The sequence below is a fragment of the Vicugna pacos genome, chromosome 4, assembly GCF_048564905.1.
Source record: "Vicugna pacos chromosome 4, VicPac4, whole genome shotgun sequence".
Classification (NCBI taxonomy): domain Eukaryota; kingdom Metazoa; phylum Chordata; class Mammalia; order Artiodactyla; family Camelidae; genus Vicugna; species Vicugna pacos.
The window spans coordinates 2948459-2969862 of NC_132990.1; the positions used below are offsets into that span (position 1 = coordinate 2948459).

The 21404-nt window shown below is 49.7% G+C and overlaps 1 protein-coding gene and 1 non-coding gene across 4 annotated transcripts in view; one reads left to right on the plus strand and one right to left on the minus strand.

Moving 5' to 3' along the window:
* The window catches only part of PHF2 (PHD finger protein 2), an 88976-nt gene that overhangs the window by 25640 nt on the left and 41932 nt on the right, over positions 1 to 21404 (plus strand). For all 3 annotated transcript variants that reach the window (XM_072959126.1, XM_072959125.1, XM_072959124.1), the window contains exon 2: positions 19969 to 20054. In XM_072959126.1, coding sequence (XP_072815227.1) covers positions 19969 to 20054 — 86 coding nt within the window. The remainder of the gene's footprint in view (positions 1 to 19968; positions 20055 to 21404) is intronic.
* On the minus strand, positions 4564 to 4636 carry TRNAA-GGC (transfer RNA alanine (anticodon GGC)). Its single transcript has one exon. It is a non-coding gene; the product is annotated as a tRNA-Ala (tRNA).

Consider the following 21404-nt stretch of genomic DNA (forward strand, 5'->3'; position numbering starts at 1 on the left):
TGCTGAGTAATATTCGTCATCTGGATGTACCACAGCTTATTTATCCACTCAGCTACTAAGGGACATCGTGGTTGCTTCTAAGTTTTGGCAATTATGAATAAAGCTACTATAAATGCCCATGTGCAGGTTTTTGTGTGGACATAATTTTTCAGCTCATTTGAGTAAATACCAAAAGACTGCCATTTCTGGATCAAATGTTAAGAGCACACTTAGTTTTGTAAGAAACTGGCAAATGGTCTTCGCAAGTGGCTGTACCATTTTACAGCCCCCATAACGATGAATGAGAGTTCCTGTTGCTTTGCAGACTCACCGGCACTGGTGATGTCAGTGTCCCAGATTTGGGCCATTCTAATAGGTGTGTAGTAGTGTCTCACTGTTTTAATTTTCATTTTCCTGATGACATGTGATGTGGAATACCTTTTCATATGCTTCTTTACCAGCTGTGTATCTTTTTTGATGAGGTGTCTGGTAATGTCTTTGACTTATTTTTTAATGGATTGTTGGTCTTATTGTTGAGTTTTTAATAGTTCTCTCGGTATTTTGGATACTAGTCATTTTTCAGATACATGTTTTGCAAAGATTTTCTTTCAGTCTGTGGCTTATCTTTTTGTTCTCTTAAAAGTGTCTTTTGCAGAACAGAAGTTTTTAATTTAACGAAGCTCAGTTTATCAATTTTTTCTTTTAGGATTGTCCTTTTGGTATTTTAACTAAAAAGTCATAAGCAAACCAAGGTCATCTAGGTTTTCTTATGTTTTCTTCTGGTAGATTTATAGTTTTACATTTAGGTCTACCCTCCCCCTCCTTTTTTGTGTGCGGTTGTCCAGTTGTTCCAGTGCCATTTGTTGAAATGACCATCTTTCTCCATTTATTGCCTTTGCTTCTCTATCAAAGACTGGTTGACCATATTGATGTGAGTCTATTTCTGGGAGCTCTCGTCTGCTCCCTTGGTCTGTTCATCTGGTATTTCACAGATGCCACACTGTCTTGATTACTGTAACTTTATAGTAAGTCTTGAAGTTGGGTAGTGTCAGTCCTCCACCTTCACTCTTCTTCAGTATTGTGTTGGTCATTCTGGGTCTTCACCTCTCCACTTAATCTTTAGAATCAGTGTGTCAATATCAATGAAGTAACTTGCGTCTTTCTGATTGGGATTGCATTCAATCTATAGATCAAGTTGTGAAGAACTGATATCTTGGCAAAACTGGTTCTTCCTGTCTGTGAATATGCAGTATCTCTCCATTTATTTAGTTCTTTGATTTCATTCACCAGAGTTTTGTGTTTTTCCCATACAGATCTTGTACACATTTTGTTAGATTTATACCTAAGCATTTCATTTTTGGAGGTGCTAATATAAATGGTGTTGTGTTTTTAATACCAACACAGTTTTTAATTTTAAATTCTAATTGTTCATTGCTGGTATATAGAAAACAGTTTACCTTTGTATGTTAACCTTGGTGTCCCACAGCCTTGCTATAATCACCTGTAGGTCAGTTCTTTTGTTGATTACTTGGGATTTTCTATGTAGACCATCATGTCATCTTCAAACAAAGACAGTTTTGTTTCATCCTTCCCAATCTGTGTATCTTTTATTTCCTTTTCTTGTCTTATTTCATTAGCTAGAACTTCCAGTACCATGTTGAATAGGAGTGGTAATAGTGAATATTCTTGCCTTGTTCCTGATCTTAGAGGGAAAACATCTAGTTTCTCATATTAAGTATAAGTTAGCTGTAGGTTTTTATAAGGTGTTCTTTATAAAGTAGAGGAAATTCCCCTCTATTTCTAGTTTTCTGTGAATTTTTACATGAAGGAGCATTGGATTTTGTCAGAAACATGTTCTGTATTTATTGATACAATTATATAATTTTTCTTCTTTAGCCTGTTTAGGTGGTAGATTACATTAATTGGCTTTCAAATATTGAACCATCCTTGCTTAGCTGAAATTAATCCCTCTTGTTCTTTTTATACACTGTTGAATTTGATTTGCTAATGTTTTGTAGGAGATTTTTGCATCTATGTTCATGAGAGAGATCGGAACGAAGGTGCCCTTTCTTGTCTTTGTCTGGTTTTCCAGTCTTCCTGTCTGTCTGATTTGCCTTTCTCTTTCCTTATCGAGGTTGGTACTAAGGTAATGCTGGCCTCAGAGAATGAGTTAGGAAGTATTTCCTCTGCTTCTAATTTCTGGAAGAAATTGTAAAGAATTGTTATAATATTGTCCTTCAATGTTTGGCAGAATATATCAGAGAACCCATATGGGCCTGCTGTTTTCTATTTTGGAAGGTTATTAAATATTGATTCCATTTATTTAATAGATACAGCCTTAATCAGATTATTTATTTCTCCTTGAATGAGTTCTGGTAGATTGAATCTTTTAAGGAATTGGTTTATTTAATCTAGGTTATCAAATTTAGGAGCATAGAGTTAGTTGTACATAATATTCCTTTATTATCCTTTTAGTGTCCATGGGATGTGTAGTAATGGCCCCTCTTTCATTTCTGACATTAGTAATTTGTGTTTTCTCTCTTTTTCTTTGTTAACCTGGCTAAAGACTTATCAGTTGATTGATCTTACTGAAGAACCATGTTTTGCTTTCACTGATTTTTTTTTTAATATTTGCTATTTTCAATTGCATTACTTCCTGCTGTAATTTTTATGACTCCCTTTCTTCTCCTTACTTTGGATTTTGTTTTCTCTTTTTCTCTAGTTTTCCTCAGGTGGCAGCAGAAATGACTGCTTTTAGGTCTTCTTTTGTAATGTTTACATTCAATGCTATAAATTTTCCTCTAGGCACTACTTTCACTGCATCCCATAAATTTTCTAAGTTCTGTTTCATTTTCATTTAGTTAGAAATATTTTAAAATTTCTCCTCAGACTTCACCTGTGTGTTATTTGGAAGTGAGTTATTTAATCTCCAAGTATTTGGGGGTTTCCCAGATATCTTTCTTTGTTGATTTCTAGCGTAATTCCATTGTGGTATGCGAGCATTCTTTGTATGATTTCTATTCTTTTAAATTTGTTAAAGTGTATTTTATTGCCCAGAACGTGATCTCTCTTGGTGAATGTTCTGTGTGAGCTTGAGAAGAACGTTCATTCTGCTTTTGTTGGATGAAGTTATTCTATAAAAGTGAATTAGACCCAGCTGATTGATGGTGGTGTTCAGTTCAGCTATGTCCTGACTGACTTTTCTGTCTGTTAGTTACTCAATTATTGATAGAGGATGTGGAAATCTCTAATATGCTAGTGGGTTTGTCTGTTTCTCCTTGTGGTCTGTCAGTTTCTGCCTCCTGTATCTTGATGCTCTGTTATTAGGCATAGATACATACAGGATTGTTCTATCTTCTTGGAAAATGACCCCCTTTATCATTATGCAATGCCTCTATTTGTCCTATGGCTTTTCTTGTTTGAAAGTTTCCTTTATCTGAAATTAATATAGCTGCTCTGGCTTCTTTTGACTCGTATAAACAATGGTACATCTTTCTTCAATCCTTTACTTCCCCCCAGTCTAAAAACCTTTATTGTTATTTATTTTCTAACAGAGTTTTATGTTTTAGAATAGTTTTAGGTTCACAGTAAAATTGAGCAAAAAGCACAGAGAATTCCCATACCACCCCCCCTCCCTCCCCACCCCAACACTGTCCCTTTCAATCTGTGACTCTGTATGTAAAGTGAGTTTCTGATAGGCACCATGTAGTTTTGTTTTCCTCCCTACTCTTGCAGTCTCTGTCTTTTAATTTGTGTATTTAGACCATTGATGTTTAAAGTGATTATTGAGAATGTTGGATTAACATCTATTATGTTTGCTTCTATTTTCCATTTGTTGCATCCTTGTTACTTGTTTTGGGTTTTCTCTTCTACTCTTTTCTGCCTTCTCTGGCTTTAACTGAACATTTTGTATGATTTTATTTCCCTCCTCTCTTAGTATATCAATTATACCTCTTTTTAAACTTTTTTTTAGTGATTGCCCTTGAGTTTGCTATCTCTATCTCTATATCTATCTATATTGCTATATATATATACATATATATATTTATAGCTAAGCCACGTCCACTTTCAAATACACTGTATCACTTGTGGGTATTGCAAGTTCCTTATAACAGAATGTTCCCTGTTCCTCCCTCCTGTCTCTTATGACATTGCCATTATTTATTTCACTTAATCCTAAACTATAATCGCTTAGTTCATTGTTGCTATTATTATTTTGAATAAATTATTATCTGTTAGATCAATTAAGAATAAGAAAATTAAAGATTTTACGTTCTTTAATTTATGCCTTTTCTAATGCTCTTCCTTTCTTTATGTAGATCTAAGTGTCTGACTTACTATGTCCTTTTCCTTCTCTCTGAAGCTGTTCTTTGAACATTTCTTGCAAGGCAGGTCACCTGGTGACAAATTCCCTCAGTTTTTGCTTGTCCGATAAAGTCTTCATTTCTCCTTCACTTTTGAAAGATAATTTTGCACGATACAAAATTCTAGGCTGGTGGTTTGTCTTTCAGCACTTTTAAGGTTTCACTCTGCTTTCTTCATATTTGAATGTTTTCTGTTTCCCCCCCACCCCCCACCCCTTAATGGAGGCACTGGGGATTGAACCCAGGACCTTGTGCATGCCAAGCACATGCTCTACCACTGAGCTATGCACCCCACCCCCGAATGGTTTCTAAAGAGAAGTTGGTGTCATTCTTATCTTTGCTGTAAATATTGTCTCCCTCTGGCTTTTGTTTCAAAATATTTTCTTTTTCTTTGTTTCTGTTACAGTGTTTTTGATTTCTAGCATTTCCTTTTATTCCTTTCTTAGGATTTCCATCTCTGCTTACATGGTGCATCTGTTCTCACATGTGGTCCACTTTTTCCGTTACAACCCTTAACATATTAATCACAGTTAATTTAGTTCCTTATCTGATAATTCCAACATCCCTGCCATATCTGAGAAAGCACATCTCATGCTTTCTGTCTCTTCAGACTGTTTCTTTGTTTGTTTGTTTTTTAGTATGCCTGTTCTTTTGTTGCAAAAAAATATTTTACAGATAAGGAATCTGTCCCCTTTGTATGCCACCATCCAGAGGTGTTCACTTGTAACCTCTGTACACACTTGCCTCCTCCCATCTCTTTTCTCTGTGGATGTTGCGATGACTCAGTGTGCTGTTTCCTGTATATGGTATAAATGTGTCCCTGTCAGTGCAAACCTTTGGGTACATAATGATCTGTTAGGCGAATACTGACTTAGCAGCTCCTCTGTTATTGGATACTTTAGTTTGTGAGTTTTAAAGTCTCTCCTGATCTGGGTTTTCTTGCTGTAGTTTATGGACAAGGAGGCTGAGGGAGGCCCAGAGGGGCAGCACCCAGGCCAGCGTCCTTCCTCCTACTTATCTGATGCTGCTGCAGGCCTGGGTTAGACAGGGATGCCCAGCACTCTGGCATCCTGGCCTTCCAGCGTCCTGTGACCACACAGCAGCTATGCTCTTAGTTCTACATGTGGATGTCCCAGAACAGGCCCCGGCCTGGAGTCTCCTAGGACAAATGTGGTCCCCATTGCCGCTGGACTGCCTTTTGGTCAGGATGTGTTGCAGACCCTGTGTTGGTGGGGGAGGAGGGGCTGCTGCCCGAGACATCACCCCAGATGCCAGGCCACAGAGGGAGCACCGAAAGGCCTCAGAGGCTAGTGGGATCTCTCCCGACCCTGACACCAGGTTGTGGAGGCGGGCCTCAGGTGGACTTAGCTGCCCAGAGCAATGGGGGACATGCTGACCTGGTGCCTGAGGGGAGGGGCACAGGCTGCAAAGTGCCCACTGGGCCATAGGTGTGTGCCGGGCTGATGATGATGGTCACACAGGGTTTTCAAAACCAGTTCCATTAGCTGCATCATATAAAATCATGAGATTTCACATAAGGATGTGCATTCCCAGGTTTTCGTGACAAATCGGGAGATCTGACAGAGCTCAGCGCCCATCCACAGGGTGCCTCTGCGGGCCTGTGTGGCCCTGGGCCACGATGTTCTCACCTCCGCTGCTCGCAGAGCTGAGGAGGGGCCGCGCTTCTGCCTCCTCACGGCTGCCCGCCCCTCCCTGTGGGCCGCGTGCTGCATCCCTGTGCACAGACCAGGGCCCGTCTGGTGGGTCGTTCTAGATGACCCTGTGGTCCCTGCCGGGCGGAAACGTGATGGATGTCTGAGGGCCGGCTGCGTGGGGACCTGTGACCACCAGCGTGTCTGTGGTTTCCTTGGAGCTGCGTCGGGGAGGGCTGTCCTGTGCGTCGGGCCGCCTGCTTCCCACGTGTCCCAGAAAAGCACTGACCATGATTCGTGGAGGGAATTAAAGTAGGCGGGGCAGGCCCACTGTCCACGCTTGGCCCTAGTGTCCTCGTCTCACAAAAGAGAGGGCTGGACAGGATGGAGGTTCGCTGAGTCCCTTCATTTTTTGATGCTTCCAGAGCCTTCACTTCTTGCCTGCTTGACACTACTCTCAGAAAGTTCCTAAGCGCTCACCAGCACTTGCTTTGGACCTGCATTCTATACAGATATTTTTAAAAAGTCTATTTGAATATACTTTAAAAAATTCAAATAGCTCTGAGATGAACCAAATCAGTTTACTGGTATTGTAGTTGTTTATAATTTTTAAAGGGAGACAGCAGTATGTACACAGGAAAAAATTCAAGAGTCAAGAATTTGTCTTCAGTGACAAGTCTGTCTCCTCCCTGCTGATCACCAGTCTCCTCCAGAGCTGGCCACTCGGGTCGGGTTTCTGAGTCTTTCCAGAACGTTCTGATGACAGAGGAGCATGTGTCTGCTTTCCCTTCAATGCCCACAAAAAATGGGTGGGTGCCCTGCTCCCCTTTCCCAGCTCCTGTGCTTTGCTGCACGAGACATCCTGGAGGCTGCTGCAGATTGCAAGGGTAGAGTCGGTGCTTCTGGGCATTCCAGACGTTGACCTAAGTCTCCCCTGGATGGACACCTGCTTGCTGCTGCGGGAAACGCCCTGTGCATGCCGGCTCCGGTGTAACTGCGCATTCTTGGGAGAGGGCCGCGGATGAGCGTGCACGTGTTTTCAGTATCAGCAGCTCCCCTCCTGGAGGCTGCGCCAAGGTGTGTCTCCGCAGAGGGCGTGTGAGAGTGCTCGCCTGCCTGCAGCAGCACCGCGTCCTGCCCGTCCTCCTCGGGCAGTGCCAGCTGACGGGGGAGGTGGCGGGGGAACGTCGCAGTTTGAGTTTGCACGTCTTACTACAAGCACTGTTACACCTCTTTTGGAATATTGAAAACACCACTCTCTCCCTTTCTGTAAATTATTTACTTAAAGCCATGATATAAATCACTGTTCAGGCGGTTTCATTATTTTTTTTTTTCCCATAGAAAATGTATTCCTACAATTTACTCCATCCTTGACATACGGTTCAGACCTAGATTGAGGTCTCCCCGAGGCACATGAGACTCACGGACGGCAGGTGCTGAGTTGGGTACCTGATATTTTTCACTCCTGGTACTGCTGTTCATTGTTTGGAATTATTTGGATTTTGGTGTCCACAAGGCCAGTGGCAGGGCATGGACCACGAGGAGGTGTCCCCCCTCAGCGGCGTCTCTGTGGGGCATGAGAAGGGCCAGGTCTCCATCGGGGCCCACAGCCTTCCCCGATGTGACCTTGGTTTCTTAGTGCCATGAGCCTCTGTGTCCTGCTTACTTCTCCTCTCCAGCAAACACCTACTTAAACTAAACCTGCAGATGTGGTTTTGTGCTTGAAAATGCTTTAGGGGTAAGATTTTTGGACGGCAGCCCTTAGGGGGGCATTGTGTCAGCTAAGTCCAGGTGAGCATCTTGGGCTCTCGAGTGCTGTCCTCTGGCCGGTCTCCTGTTCTCGTTTGCTCACGGGTGACAGGTGTCTGCTCACTTGTGTCCTCTGCTGGGCTCTCTATGCCGTCTAGAAATCAAGGACTTCCCCGCTTCCTCTGGGGTGGAGCTGCCTGCAGGTTTCTAGGTCATGGAGCTTTGGTCCCACTGGGACTGGGGCAATGTGCTGGGCAAAGCAGTTTGCTTAGGGTTGAGTAATGGGACTCGTAAAGGGTAAGCGACTTATGTCCCACGTGCAGGGGGCTCTGCTCTGTGGTTTCTGCCTGTCACGCTTGGGGTTTTCCTGCAGCAAACATAGTCCAGAGATGTGCTTGAGCGGTGAATTCCTAGGCAAAGCTGGCACCTGGGCGCAGACGGTGGCCAAGGGCCACGGGTGTTGGCCAGAAACAAGCTGGGGACTTGTGCTGTGCATGTGGGCTGCTCCTCTGCAAGGGGCTGTGTGTCCCCTTAAGAAGGAAGTTACAGCTCCTTGTGGGTCATAGAGACCCCGAGTGAGGCCTGCGTGGGGCATAGGCCCTGCCCCCCCGACTCCCTAAGATAGACCCTTCTATATAGCAGCTCCCAGGTTCCAGCTTGTCTTTGGAAATGGGCCTGATCCAGTGAGTCAGGCGGGGCTGGGAGTCCAGATCTTCAAAACCCTCCCCGAGGCTCTTCGATATAGTCTGGACATACTGCCAAGACGATGTTGGGCAATGTTGGGCCTGGGCACGTTGGTAAGTGGAAGCCCGAGGGCAGCACCTGATTCCGGCTGGATTAGCCCTGCACACTGAGGCCACAGGTCAGAGGTTGTGGAGGCAACAGAGTGACCCCTCGCAGAGTCCCTTCTTCATCCCCCGATAGTGGACTTGCACCGGCCAAGAGACCCATGGGACAGAGCCCGACCCGAGTCTGTGATCTGCACCAGCACCACCCATGGGGCACTCGGGCCGGCAGCGCAGCTCGAGTGCTGTCGTGTGGGAACGCTCGGCAGTGCAGGACGCGGCGTCTGTAGGGGACCACTGGCTTGGAGCCTGCAAAGGACAACGCCAGCGAAGACAAAGAGCGTCCCTTGACCCCATTTAAGGAGCCCAGAGGATGGGCAGCTCGTGCCATGTGTGATCCTGGGTCAAATCTACAAATAGCTAAGAAGGATGTTGTCGAGCCAACTGGGAAAATGTGACTATGTAGACACATGCTTGTGGTGTTAACTTTGACGGTGTGGCTATCGTGAAGACAGCCCTGTTCCTGGGAGGCTGCAGGTGGATGAATTAGGGGGCAGGTTCTGCTGTCTGTAACATATTTGCAAGTATTTCAGGAAAAAAAATTACAGAGATGTAAAGCAAATGAGAGTTGTTAAGGACTGGAGAACCCAAGTGAAGGGAACACGGCTATTCATTGTAGTAACCTTTCAACATTTTTGGAGGGCTTAAAATTTCAAAATAGTGAAAGTGGGTCAAAGAGAGCCCTCTTAGATGACGGTGACATTGAGCAGGCAGAGAACTGTCACCTGCCTGCCTCTGCCTTCCTCCCTCACCTGTGTCCTGCCCGACCATGCAAGGCACCTGCTGGTAGACTTCCCAGAGCTGCACTCGGCCCCACTCGGGCCCTTCCCAGGGCCCTGTGCTTGCTCCCCCCGCCCTGCTCCTCTCTGTCCTGGCAGCCCACACACTGCCTTTGGGACCCTTTTCCAGTTGAAGGAGACTAGGGATGTGCATCGCTTGCCCCAAGGTGACTGGCAGGAGAGGTGTGTGGACATTGGGGACCTTGACTTCCACCTCCACTAGAGTGAGCACCATCAGTTTATCCTTGTTTAAACCATTGAACTAGGAGAGAGGAGGAAACCCCGTGTGCCCTACAAGAGTACCTCTGTGGTGTCTGCTGCCATTGTAGGTGTGGATGCATGTGCTTCTCTTAGAGATGGTGATAAATTATGATAAATTGGGGAGTTAAAGAAGCATAGGGTCTTTGGGCCCTGCTTTCCTCACCCTGCGAGGGGCTTCATCTGGATTCCTGAGAGTGGTGCTCTCAGGGGTGGCCTGGGGATGGTGGAGGTTCCTCTCCGGAGTGCCTGCCAATGGCTTCCATCCCCCCCCATGGCTTCTGTCCCCTCCATGGTCTCCATCCCCTTCATGGCTGTTCCCGCATGGCTTCCACTACCACCCATGGCTTCCACCCCTCCCCATGACTTCCATCCCCCTCATGAATTTCATTCCCCCAAGGCCTCCGTCCCTCATGGCTGTTTCCTTGTGGCTTCCACCCACCCGATGGATTCTACCCCACCATGGCTTCCATCATCCCATGGCTTCTGTCTCCCCCATGGCTTCCAACTCTCCCATAGCTTCCTTTCTGGGGAGCCCCATCCTGCTGAAGGGAAGTGTGGAGAAGCACAAACAAGTGTGTTACAGCCAGGGAGGAAAAACTTTGGGCAAGATGGCCTGAAGCTCAGCTGGTCAGAGGCCACTGGCCCCTCATTATCTCCTTGGAGACAGGGAGGGGCTGGGCTGGAATCCATTTACCTCAGAGTCCTGGAAGAGTGGATATGACACAGTTGAGAAGTGGAATAGATATTGACATTCTTTCCATGCAGATTCTGTGTTTCCCTCTGGAGTTTTGCTCTTTCTTATGATGGAAATGAGAGCATGTGTCATGATCCATTAGCTCATCAGGAGAAAATAATGATGATGACAATGATGATAATGATAGTGATGATCATGGTGGTGACAATTGTAGTGATGATGGTGGTGATGATGGTGATGGTGGTGATAGTGATGATGGTGATGATGATGGTGGTGATGGTGATGGTGGTGATGATGGTGATGGTGATAGTGATGATGACGGTGGTGGTGATGGTGATGGTGGTGATGGCTATGACAGCAGTAAATGTCCTGTCAGGCCCCTGCCGTGAGCCCAGCACGGTGCTGGGCATTGTACATACAACCCCTCTTGAGTTCACCTGCCACACTGCCAGGGGCTGGGAGGACAACTGTCCTTTGCATTTTGGAGCCTGTTTTCATCTCTTCTGAGCTTTCCGTCCCTCCCCGTAGTCCTAGTTACCTATGGCTGTGTAATGGTCACCCTAAACCTAGTGGCTTCTGAGAGCAACCACATGGGTTTTTCCCATGAGTCTACATCTAGACCCAGCAGACAGAACTGACCCCACTGAAATTCTGTCATCATTCTGTGGCTGGGTTCCCACGAAGGCCTGGTGGAAGCCGCATGGTCTGAATGACCCATGAGGATCCTGATGTACTGAGTTTCCGGGCCGACTGCCCTTCAGGGCTGGGAGTGAGACACTCCTCAGTGGGGCAGTGTCACCTACCACTCCCAGGCCATGTCAGACACCCCCCTACACCCCATGCTCACAGGCGCCCTCCTCCCCAGGTGGGCCAGGCTCCTCCAGCTGGGCCAGGTCTGGCTGTTTCCCCATTCCCCTTTCCTGCTCCTCTTTGTGAACTCATCCTGTTAGGGCTCAGCCGCATCAGGGTCTGATCTTTCTCGTATCTCCTCTACCTCCCGAGGCAGAGTGTTTGTTATCCTCCCCTGCATAGCAAGCCCTTGGCTGGCTGGGAGCTGTGAAGGCTACTGAGCCTGGTGTGCAAGGTGCAGGGTGCAAATAGACCCAGCTGCCCCTGCCTGCTCTTGACCCCTTCCCATGTGGGCCTGGCAAGTGCTGGCCTCTCCGGGCCTCAGTTTCTCCCTTGTACATCACGCCTGAGGCTCTTAGGGTGAAAGCAAAAATCCATGGGCAGCAGCTGGCCTGGGGGTGTCCTGAGATGAGGACCAGACTTGCTGCCCTTGCCGGTAATTTGAGAAGGGCCGCTCATCCGGCCTGCCTCTTGCCTGCGTGTGGCTCTGAGGGTGTCACCTCCCTTCTCCCACTGTGGTTTCTCCCCCGTTGTGTGGAAAAGCTTGTGTGGTTCCTGGACTTGTGGCTGGGCACTTTGTGGTATAGTGATTGTTTGCACGATTATGGTCTCAAGGATCAACTCAAGTTTGACCTGTGGCTGATGGCCATCTTGAAGCTGAGTGGTGACCGAGTTGTAGTCCCCATGGCCACGTCATGTGGAAATGTGCCAATGACCAGTTCCTGGGCATCTTCTAGGGACCGCAGGTGGGAATGGGGGAGGAGGAGGGAGGAAGCAGGATGGCTCTGAAGTGGGGTGGGCTTGACATGGGATGACGTCACCGTGAGGGAAATCACTGAGCAACCCCCATGCTGGCCCCACCCCCCACCCTGGCCATAACTTCCCTGCAGGGTCTGCCTGTCCTGTCTCTCCCTGTCTCTCCTGCCAGCCTGCCCTCTCCCCTTCACCCGGCTCCCTGAGACAGGTGTCCTAGCCTTGCTGCAGGGCAGCCAGCTCAGGAGGGCTTTTCAGTGGGACACCAGGACCCAGAAGAGACAGAAGAAAGTGAGCTGGAAAGGGGCATCATTCGATTTTGAAAATAAAGCAGGACTTTGGCTGCTTCATACAAAAGGAATACAAACACATTTTGGGTGGTTTAGGAACATACAGAAAAGTACAAAGAGGAGATGAATATGCTCTTGCTGGCACCAGCTCAGGGCCCTCCTGTGTCACTGTGTGCCGGAGCTGTAGTTTTAATATCTGCAGATTGCAAAAATGTGTAAAACCAGAATTTTGATTGCTGCATAATATTCTGCTGTGTGAGTGCAGCATGACCTGGGTATCCGACCTCCTGGCTGGAAAAATTTACTGCTCTGAATTTTTCGCTATTTTAAATAATCCTGGAGTGAACCCTCTTGCATGTGAATCTTACGCTCATTTCTGCTTTTGGCCTTAGAATAGGTTTGTAGTTGTGGAATTACTGGCCTAAAGAATAAAAACCTTTCTAAAGCTCTCGACACACATGACTGTATTTCAGGAAGCTTCTTCCCACGTTAGTCCCTCCATGGGCAGGAGGAGCGCCCGGTCCCTGCAGCAGCCCCTGCATCATGACCATTATTGACATGTCAACTGTGCCACCTCTGAGCTCCTCGGTGCTTCACGCTGCACGGGCTGCCACATCGGGGAGGTTCTGCCTGTCCCCCTCCCCTCTTGGATCGAAAGGGGCCACTTCCTTTTTTTTGAGGCTCCTCCTATGATTAAAAAAAAATAAATGTCAAAACAGGGTTAGAGCAGTTGTGGTTTACATTAAATCAACACTCTTGACAACACAATAGAAAAAAACCACAATACAGTCTAACTGTGGATTCATGAGAAAATTCTAGCCGTAATTCCCAAAGGCTGAGCAGAGGAATGTGGTGGGGTGCCCAGGCTGGGCTGGGGGCTGGTGACCTAGGAGTTCCTCTGGCAGGGCTGTCACCACGACTTTGTGTCCCCCATGCTGGGATTCTAGAAAGTCTTGCCAGAAGTGGCCCGACTGGAGGGGAGAGTTGCTTTTTTTCTCTGTTCCCCTGGTCCTTGGTGTTGCGACGGTCTGACAGCCAGAGCTGCTCCAAGGGGCAGACTCTGATTTTGCACAAAGAGCGGGGAATCCAGGCTTCCCTGGGAATGGGCATTCCCAGAGGACGGATAGCCACTTGGACAATTCTGATGTGATTTTGCTGCCTTTGCAAATGTCTGAAATCTGTAGCCCCTGCCCCTCAGTTCCCCCTTTCTTGATCATTTTCTTCGGTGACTTATCCCCCTCCCACCTCTGCCTTTGAAAATTCTGTTGTCTTTCTACTTCCTGGACAGCAAATTAGCTTTAACTTTGGTTGGTGTTGACTTTGTGGCATGCTGGGGTCACTGGTTGCTCAGATCAAACCAGTCATGAGCCCCTGAAAATGCACCTGTGTCCCTCCCTGTTTCTCACCACCTGGCCTCTCCAGTGGCAGGATGAGTGGGGTGGACTGAGTGAGCACGCAGACAGAAACACACAGGCACACACACGTATGCACACACATGTATGTACACATGCAGGAGTGCACACACAGTCATGCACACGCACACGCACACACACATTCACACTCGCCCATAATTTTGTTTTGGGTTTTCCACTAAAAAGAATTATGCCGTACATGTTCTCCTGTAACCTACGATTTTTCACTCTGCAGTTACTGTGAGTATCTTTCCACGTCAGGATGTAAAGATCTATTTCATTCTTTTTTTTTTTTTAAGTTAGTTTAGCAGTATCCTGGCCACACAGAGCATTCTGCATTGTAGATCTGCCTGCGTCGGGCAGGTGGTTTCCAGGTCTTTTTCACACTGTGAGTCCTGGGTCTGACCTCATCCTGTATCCCACCCTCTCCTTCAGCCATCACGTGAGCAGAGCAGTCCCTGGGCCCCTGGGAGATCTACCAGTTGGTGGGAACATCACTCATTCGTTTGCGCCTCTCCTAGGGACCTGCGGTCCTGGGTGCCGGCCGCCTGGGTTCTTTCCAAGGGAGGGAAGGTAGGGTCAGCAGGGTCCGTGATGATTTGGCCCCTGAAGCTTTCTGCCCTTCAGGAAGGCATGTGGCCTTTGGGGCATTTGGGGGACGGCTGCTCTCACCAGAGCTAATGAAAAGGACGAACTCAACAATTGCCTGGCTGACTGTGTCTTTTTGCCGAGGTGTCAGAGCTGTTGAAGTTGTAGTTCTGTTTTAGAACCGATATCCTGGGTGACTTCTGTCCCCATCGAGCCTCTGAGGTCTGTGCGGGGTTCCCCTGCCTTGGCCCCACAACGCCCCTTCCAGCTCCTGGTCTTTCCCCCTGTGCCCTGAGTTACCTGCCTCCGCGCTCTCCGTCTCTCCTTCCCTCTCTGCCTCTCTTCCCCTCTTTCCGTCTCTCACCTGCCTGCTCTCCCCCAGCATGCACACCACGGTGTGCTCACCTGGCCGGCTTAGCCCGAGGCCTGGCTGACCACCCCCCAGGCTACAGCTGGGACTGCCTTGTGCGGATGTGGTGCTCTTGGGGACACGGACGCAGCAGGGCCTGGCCATATCTGGGGTCTGGCTCGTGGCTGTTGCCCCGCATCTTCCCTCTGCCCCCGGACCTTTGGCAGGTAGCTTTGAGCCCCTGCTTGGGCCTGCAGTGTGCGGCAGGTTATAGTGCCTGCTGCCCAGGAGGGCGATGCCGCCTTCCATCCAGAAACCCCTGAGTCTGGGGCCCGCTGCTGTGAGGGCCCTCCTCACCCCTTCTTCGGCTCACTGGGTCCTCACAGAGCCTTCGTCTTCTGCAGTCCCGCACGGGACAGGGGACAGGGGACAGGCGAGGCCCTCGGGTGCCTTGCCATCGGCCCAGGAAGACTAGAGGATGTCCGTCGGGGGACGTCCCTGGGTGCCCGGCTCTTGTCCTGCGCTAGCTGTGGTCTCCATGGGGAGGAGACCTTCCAGACCAGGAAAATCTGGCTGCTTGGGCTCAGGTGGCCCTGAGCAGGTTTCCTGCAGAGGGCGTGCCTGTGGGAGTCCACGCCTCGGGCGTGTGTGTGTTTGGCATTTTCTTCAGACTGATGTTCGTTAACCACTTGCCCGCTGTGCTTAGTGAGGGTAGAGTGGGGAGGTTTATGTTAATGTGAAGTGTGTAACTCTTTTTTAAAGTTTGATCTTTCAAAGTATTTTAAAATAGTGATCCATCACACTGACAGCCGCCGACTAGGTGCTCGTGGTCTGTGTGCTCGCTGGGTGGTGCTGATCCCGCGCTCCCGGGTGGTCACTCGGCGTGACCCCTCCATCAGAACGTCAGCGTCTTTGCTCCCGGACTTAGGGCAGGGAAGTGCTTCTGACTTTTTCTGTTGCTGTGTTCTCTTCTCAGACTTTTTGATAACTTCCCAAATAATTTCTTAGGGGCACTCAGTAAGCCTTAACTTTGGGATAATGAAATAAATGAGCTGTTTCAATAAACAGCCCGCCTCGAGGAGATGGCAGTGACCACGATGTGGCCTAACGCTCACTGCACAGGAGCTGGCACTGAACAGGGTGTCCCTGGACCCTTGAGGCTGCCCCTCTGCTCACAGTATAGCCGGTGGGCTGGTTCTGGGGCCTTGGTTTCCACATGTCAGGTGGGCCCTGTCAGGGCTGTGGGCACAGGCAGCCAAGGCCACAACACGTGTCCGGTTGTGTGTGGGGGCTGCTGGCACCCATTAGGGGAGGGGCTGGGCCTGCCTGGGGTCACCCCCTGGTGGGTGGCCCAGGCCCTGGGTGGCTTTCCTAGGGGAGGGGCTGCCCTAAGGTGTTCCCAGCAGAACAGGTGCCCACCTCCCTTGCCTCTCTTCCTTTCAGTCTGGGAGCCTTCCTGCACAGTGCAGCTAACAGCCAGACCCATCCTGGCCCAGGCGGGCCCTGTGCCCCCCAGGGGGTGGCATTCTAAAGAGGTGGCCCCAAGGGATGGTGTGGAAGTGTCAGCATGCACAGTGCACAGGGTCATGACGCCTGGGCCTCAGCTTCCCACCTGTCACCTGGGCCCCACCTGTCTTGGACCTTCCATGGTGCACCTGACTCCTGACCCGGTAAAAGGGCCTCAAGTCAGTGTCAGAGTTTGGGCATCTGCCTTCAGACCTCCTGGCTGCCTGCAGGTTCAGTGCCAGCACGTGGAGGCCTCGCAGCAGGACCTGTCTGTCTGTCTGTCCCTGGGGTGCCTGTGGCCTGGGTAGGCAGGGATTCCAGACAAGCCACGAGTGTGCATGGCCCCTGCGGGGATGGGGACAGACCCGTCAGGGGAGGTCAGCCACCCTCAGTGTTTGTGTGCCCCAGGGGCCGCCACTGAGAAGACAGCCTGGAGCCACTGCCCGGTGTGGACGTGCCATGTGCACTGTTGACCTAAAACTGTAAAACAGCCAGTCATTTTAACAGCAAAATGGGTTTATTCAGCTATAGCAAAGAACTGCAAGTTGGGACATGCAATCTCTGGCGAACCACAGGCAAGTTCAGAGAACAAAGAGGAGGGACGTTCTTTTATGAGGAGAAGGGGAGGTTGGGAGGGGCTGTTATAAAGGGTTCATTGGGGAAACTGGGAATTCAGAGTGTAGTGGCTTTTCATTGGCTGAGCGTGACATTCTCTCGTCGTCTGGGCTGTTGCCGGGCGAGGAGACATTCCTCCTCCTGCTGAGGAGTAAAGTAGTAACCTTCTTCATGTTGGAGATGCAAGGGTACATTCTCCTCCTGTTGGGACTCCAGTTGGCATCGAGTGGTAGGGCGTAAGACTCCTGACTCCATTCTAAATGAGGTTTCTTTTTATTAATTTTCACAGGACTCCAGGTGTGGACATGAGGTGTAGACCTGGGGTGTGGGTTCTGGGTCCAGTTTCTGGACCTGGCTAATCCTGAACAGTTGCAGGGGTCTTTTGTCTCAGCCCATGGCTCCTGGTGGGCGTGAGCGATGGGGCTCACCCGTGCCTAGCTCTGCAGTTGCAGTCTTCATCCTCGTGTGATCGCTGGTGTCATGAGCCCACTTTATGGATAAGCAAACTGAGGACAGCTGGCTCAGGGCCTGTCATGCAGAGCAGGCCCAGGGTTCAGGACTTTATCGGTGACCTGATTCTGGGAGGCAGGGATTTGAGGAGGACTGGGAGGGAAGGAGCCGGGTGGGCTAGCCCCGGGGGAGAGTTCAGGTGAGTCAGCCCTTCCTCCTCAGGAGTGGAGAGAGGCTGGCCTCTGCTGCCTGAGCCTCCAGGGCGCGCCCCATGCCCGGCAGTGGAGGGAGGGGACAGCCTTGGCGACAGACCCGTGGTGAGCTGGCCATGTTTACTGTCCTCGCTGTGCCTTCACCAGCGTGGAGTGTTACCAGTTTAATGCGTTTCAGGTTTGGTTAATTTGTCAGGTGAAAATCATCGGCATCGTGATTTGAGCTTACCTTTCATGGTGGCCAGTGAGGTGGGGCATCCTTCTCCGCAGGGCTCCGCGTGCTGCTTCTGGGAGGTGCCCTTGGTGTGTATTTCATGGAGGAAGGGTAGAAACACTTTGCCATGTGTGCTGTGTACATGCTTTTCATAGTTGGCACTTCAAAGTTTGCTCTCATGATAAGGAGCACTGTCACAATCCGTCAGTGTCCTCTCCGGTTTCCTTTCCATTTTTTTGTTTGTTTAGAAAGTCACTTGTGCAACATGAGAACAAACACGCCCTCACGCTCTGATTTTGATGGCTTTGTCTTTTACACCTGACTCTTTAGACTGCTTGCACTTTATTTCTGTTTCGTTCTAAAGTGAAGAGCAAACTTTATATTTTCAAAACACTTGCAGAGGTCTTTCTGGGCTTCAGGCTCTGTTCCCGGGGCTGTGGGACTGGGGCATCTGTGGCAGGCAGTGTCCTGTCCGGGGCCTTGGGGACGTGGTGGCCTGCAGGGAGTCGTGCTTATCCCGGGCCAACGCCTGAGGGTGAGGGAAGACTGTCCCCCTGAACAGTGAGGAGACTCTGGGGCTAGGAAGACACCTAACCTCTCGTGCCTCTTTCCTTATTGTACAGCAGGGCTAATGATAATTGTCCCAATTATTGCAGGACTGTTGCAAAAAAAATACATTTAGGGTTACTGATGCTGCCAGATGTAGAGTGAGCACTCAGCCAGCCTTAGTGACGATGGAAAGGTGTCACTCTCACAGGGCCAGCTTCTTTTCTTTTTCTTTTTTTATTGAGATAAAATTCACATCACATAAAATTAACCTTGTTAAAGTGAACAATTCAGTGGCATTTAATACAGTCACAGTGTTGTGCAACCATCACCTCCATCTAGTTCCAGAACATTTTCATCCCAGGCGGAAGTGCGCTGAGCAGTCATTCCCCATTCTCCCATCCCTCCACCCTCCCATGGCACCCGTTGCTCTGTCTCTCTGCATGTACCTGTTATGGGCATGATCATATAAGTGGACTCGTAATATGCGACCTTTTACGTCTGGTCCCTTCCACTTAGCATGATGGTTTTGAGGTCCGTCATGTCGTCGTGTGTATCGAGTGCTCCATTCCTTTTTAAGGCTGAATACTACTCCATTGTGTGGTGGCACCGCAGTTTGCTTATCCATTCATCAGTTGACAGACATCTGAGTTACTTCCATCTTTTGGTGACTGTGACTGAAGCCGCTGTGACATTTGCGTACAAGGATTTATTTGAGAAGGTGTTCTCAGCTCTTTTGGGTCTATCCCTAGGAGCAGAATTGCAGGGTCATGTAGTAATTCTACTGTTTAACATAGACACTGCACCATTTTGCATACCTACCAGTGATGTAAGAGAGCTCTGGTTTCTTTACATCCTCGTCAGCACTGGCTAGTTTCCTATTTTTTTTTCTTTTTTAAGTTGTAGTCATCTTAGTGAGTGTGGGGGGATATATCATGGTTTTGATTTGCATTTCAGTGGCATCCAGGTGGCCAAGGATGTTGAGCATCTTTTCATATGCTTGTTGGCCATTTGTGTATCTTCTTTGGAGAAATATTTATTCAGATCCTTTGACCATTTTTAACTGATTTGTCTTTTCGTTGTTGGGTTGTAAAGTTCTTTATGCATTCTGAGTGATAGACCCTTATCAGGTATATGATTGTAAATATTTTCTCCCGTTCTTGATGATGTCCTTTAATGCAGAAAACTTTCAAATTTTGATGACGTTCAGTTTACCTATTTTTCCTCTTGTTGCTTGTATTTTTGGTGTCATACTTAGGAATCCATGATCAAATCCAAAGTCATGAAGATTCACCCCTGTGTTTCCTTCTTAGAGTGTTACAGTTTTAGCCCTTATCTTTAGGTTGTTAATGCATTTTCAGTAAATTTTTTGTATATGGTGTGAGGTAGGGGTTTGGCTTCACCCTTCTGATATCCAGTTGTCCCAGCACTGTGGTCAGGCCCCTGGGGAAGGTGACTTGCAGCTGTCCCCACCATGGGGTCCAAAGGGGCCCTGCCCATGGCTGCAAACTGCCTATAGTGAATTGAGGGGGGTGGCCTGGCTCTGAGACCCATGCCCCCAGCCTCCCTGGGCTCTGTGGTGACAGGGCAATGATGGCCCACATGGAAGCAAGCTCGAAGGATGGCCAGTTCCCTCTGCCCCTCCTGGTCACACCTGGTGAGGCCTTCCTTGACCCTATGTCCCTTTTCGAGTCTCCGTCTCATCCCCGTGGCCACTGTCCCCGCGCACACACTGCCCCGGCTGTGCTCACGCTGCCCGGCCCTTCTTCCTGAAAGGTGAGCAGGAGGTGCTGCAGAGCCCTGCAGGGGAAGCAGCGGAGCAGTTGCTGACTGCTGATGATGTCTGTGTCTCCTGTTTCAGCTGTGTTGGCGTGGAAGAGGAGGAGGCCCCAGACATCGACATATACCACTGCCCAAACTGCGAGAAAACCCACGGGAAGTCCACCCGTAAGTATGGTCCAACACTGCTGCTCCTTGGATCTGGCCGGGGGGCAGGGTCTCCGCTTGGCCTTGACTCCAACACTGACCTGGCCCCAGCTTGCTGGAGTGAACCACCCATGCAGCCGGGGCACCCTGGTGCCTGGGTACCACCTCTCGCCTTACTTACTGTCCCTTATGGCCTTGCTGGGCCCACTGTGACTCTTCCTGATTGTCTCCTGCCTGTGGGTGCAGCTGGGGCCGCTCATGGCCCTGTGCAGAGAGCCCAGCTGACTTTAAAGGCCTGAACAGGGGCCGCAAACTCCATCTGCAGTGATCAGGCAGCCTGAGATAGGGAACTGGCTGGCCCAGCCCAGCCCTGCCCAGCCGGCCACCTCTAAGCAGGGCTCCGAGAATGTGCACTGCTGGCGATCTGCTCTCCTTCCCTGTTGTGGTGGCCCCTGCAGGGAATCTCAGCTGATTCCCTTTCTCAAACTTCCATTTGTGCACCATGAAGACCCCCTTCCTTCTGGTCCTCTGGGGTTGATGGAGCCTGTGGGGCTTCTCAAAGCACAGGTTCAGCCAAGGTGTCTCCAAGGGGCCTCACGTCATGGCTGGGAGGCAAGTTCCAGAGCTGAGTCTATATGAGGGAAGTGCCGTGGTCTGCAGACGCTGGACCCCTCCAGCCCTTATGGGCAAGTCCTGTGGATCCAGAGCGTGTAGGGAGGAGCCTGGCCCAGAGTGGAGGCCCACTCCCAGCGCCTCTGTGGGTCAGGGGTTGAGGCTGGCCAAGGGCGCCTTGGGGACTGCAGCCCAGCCCCTTAGGAAGCTGGGTGAAGCGGGGTCTCTCTTTGTGCCTAGCCTGCACCCCATCATCACTGAGTGACCACTGGCGCGGTATTCATTTCAGCTCTTGTGCCCTGCCCTCCAGCACATTGTGGTCTTGTGGGGAAATGCCGACAAGTGCATGAGACGGGGGAGAAGAGGAGACCTGATGGCTTCTGAACTTCCCAGACACGAAAGTTCTTAAGTTCCTAACTTAACCACATACCCCCGGGCGTTGGCAGGTGTTCACAACACATCTGCCCTACATGACCCGACAGTTCTGATAACTGCCTTACAGCAGGTGCAGGAGGAAGACTGTCACCCTGTGGCTTAACCAGCATCTCTGGCACCTCGCGAGCTTCCAGGAAAGCTCAGGGCCTGGGAGATAGGAGCAGGGTCGGACCCGGGGGCTGCACCTGCGGGCCCTGGGGCAGATCAGGGTTGGAGCCAGCAGACTCCCGTCCTTCAAGCAGGGCCGAGTGCCCTGGGGAGGCACTGCCCGGGGGGGTGCTCGGGGAGGGCGGGGGGCAGAGCTGCCCCTGTTCTAGACCAGCA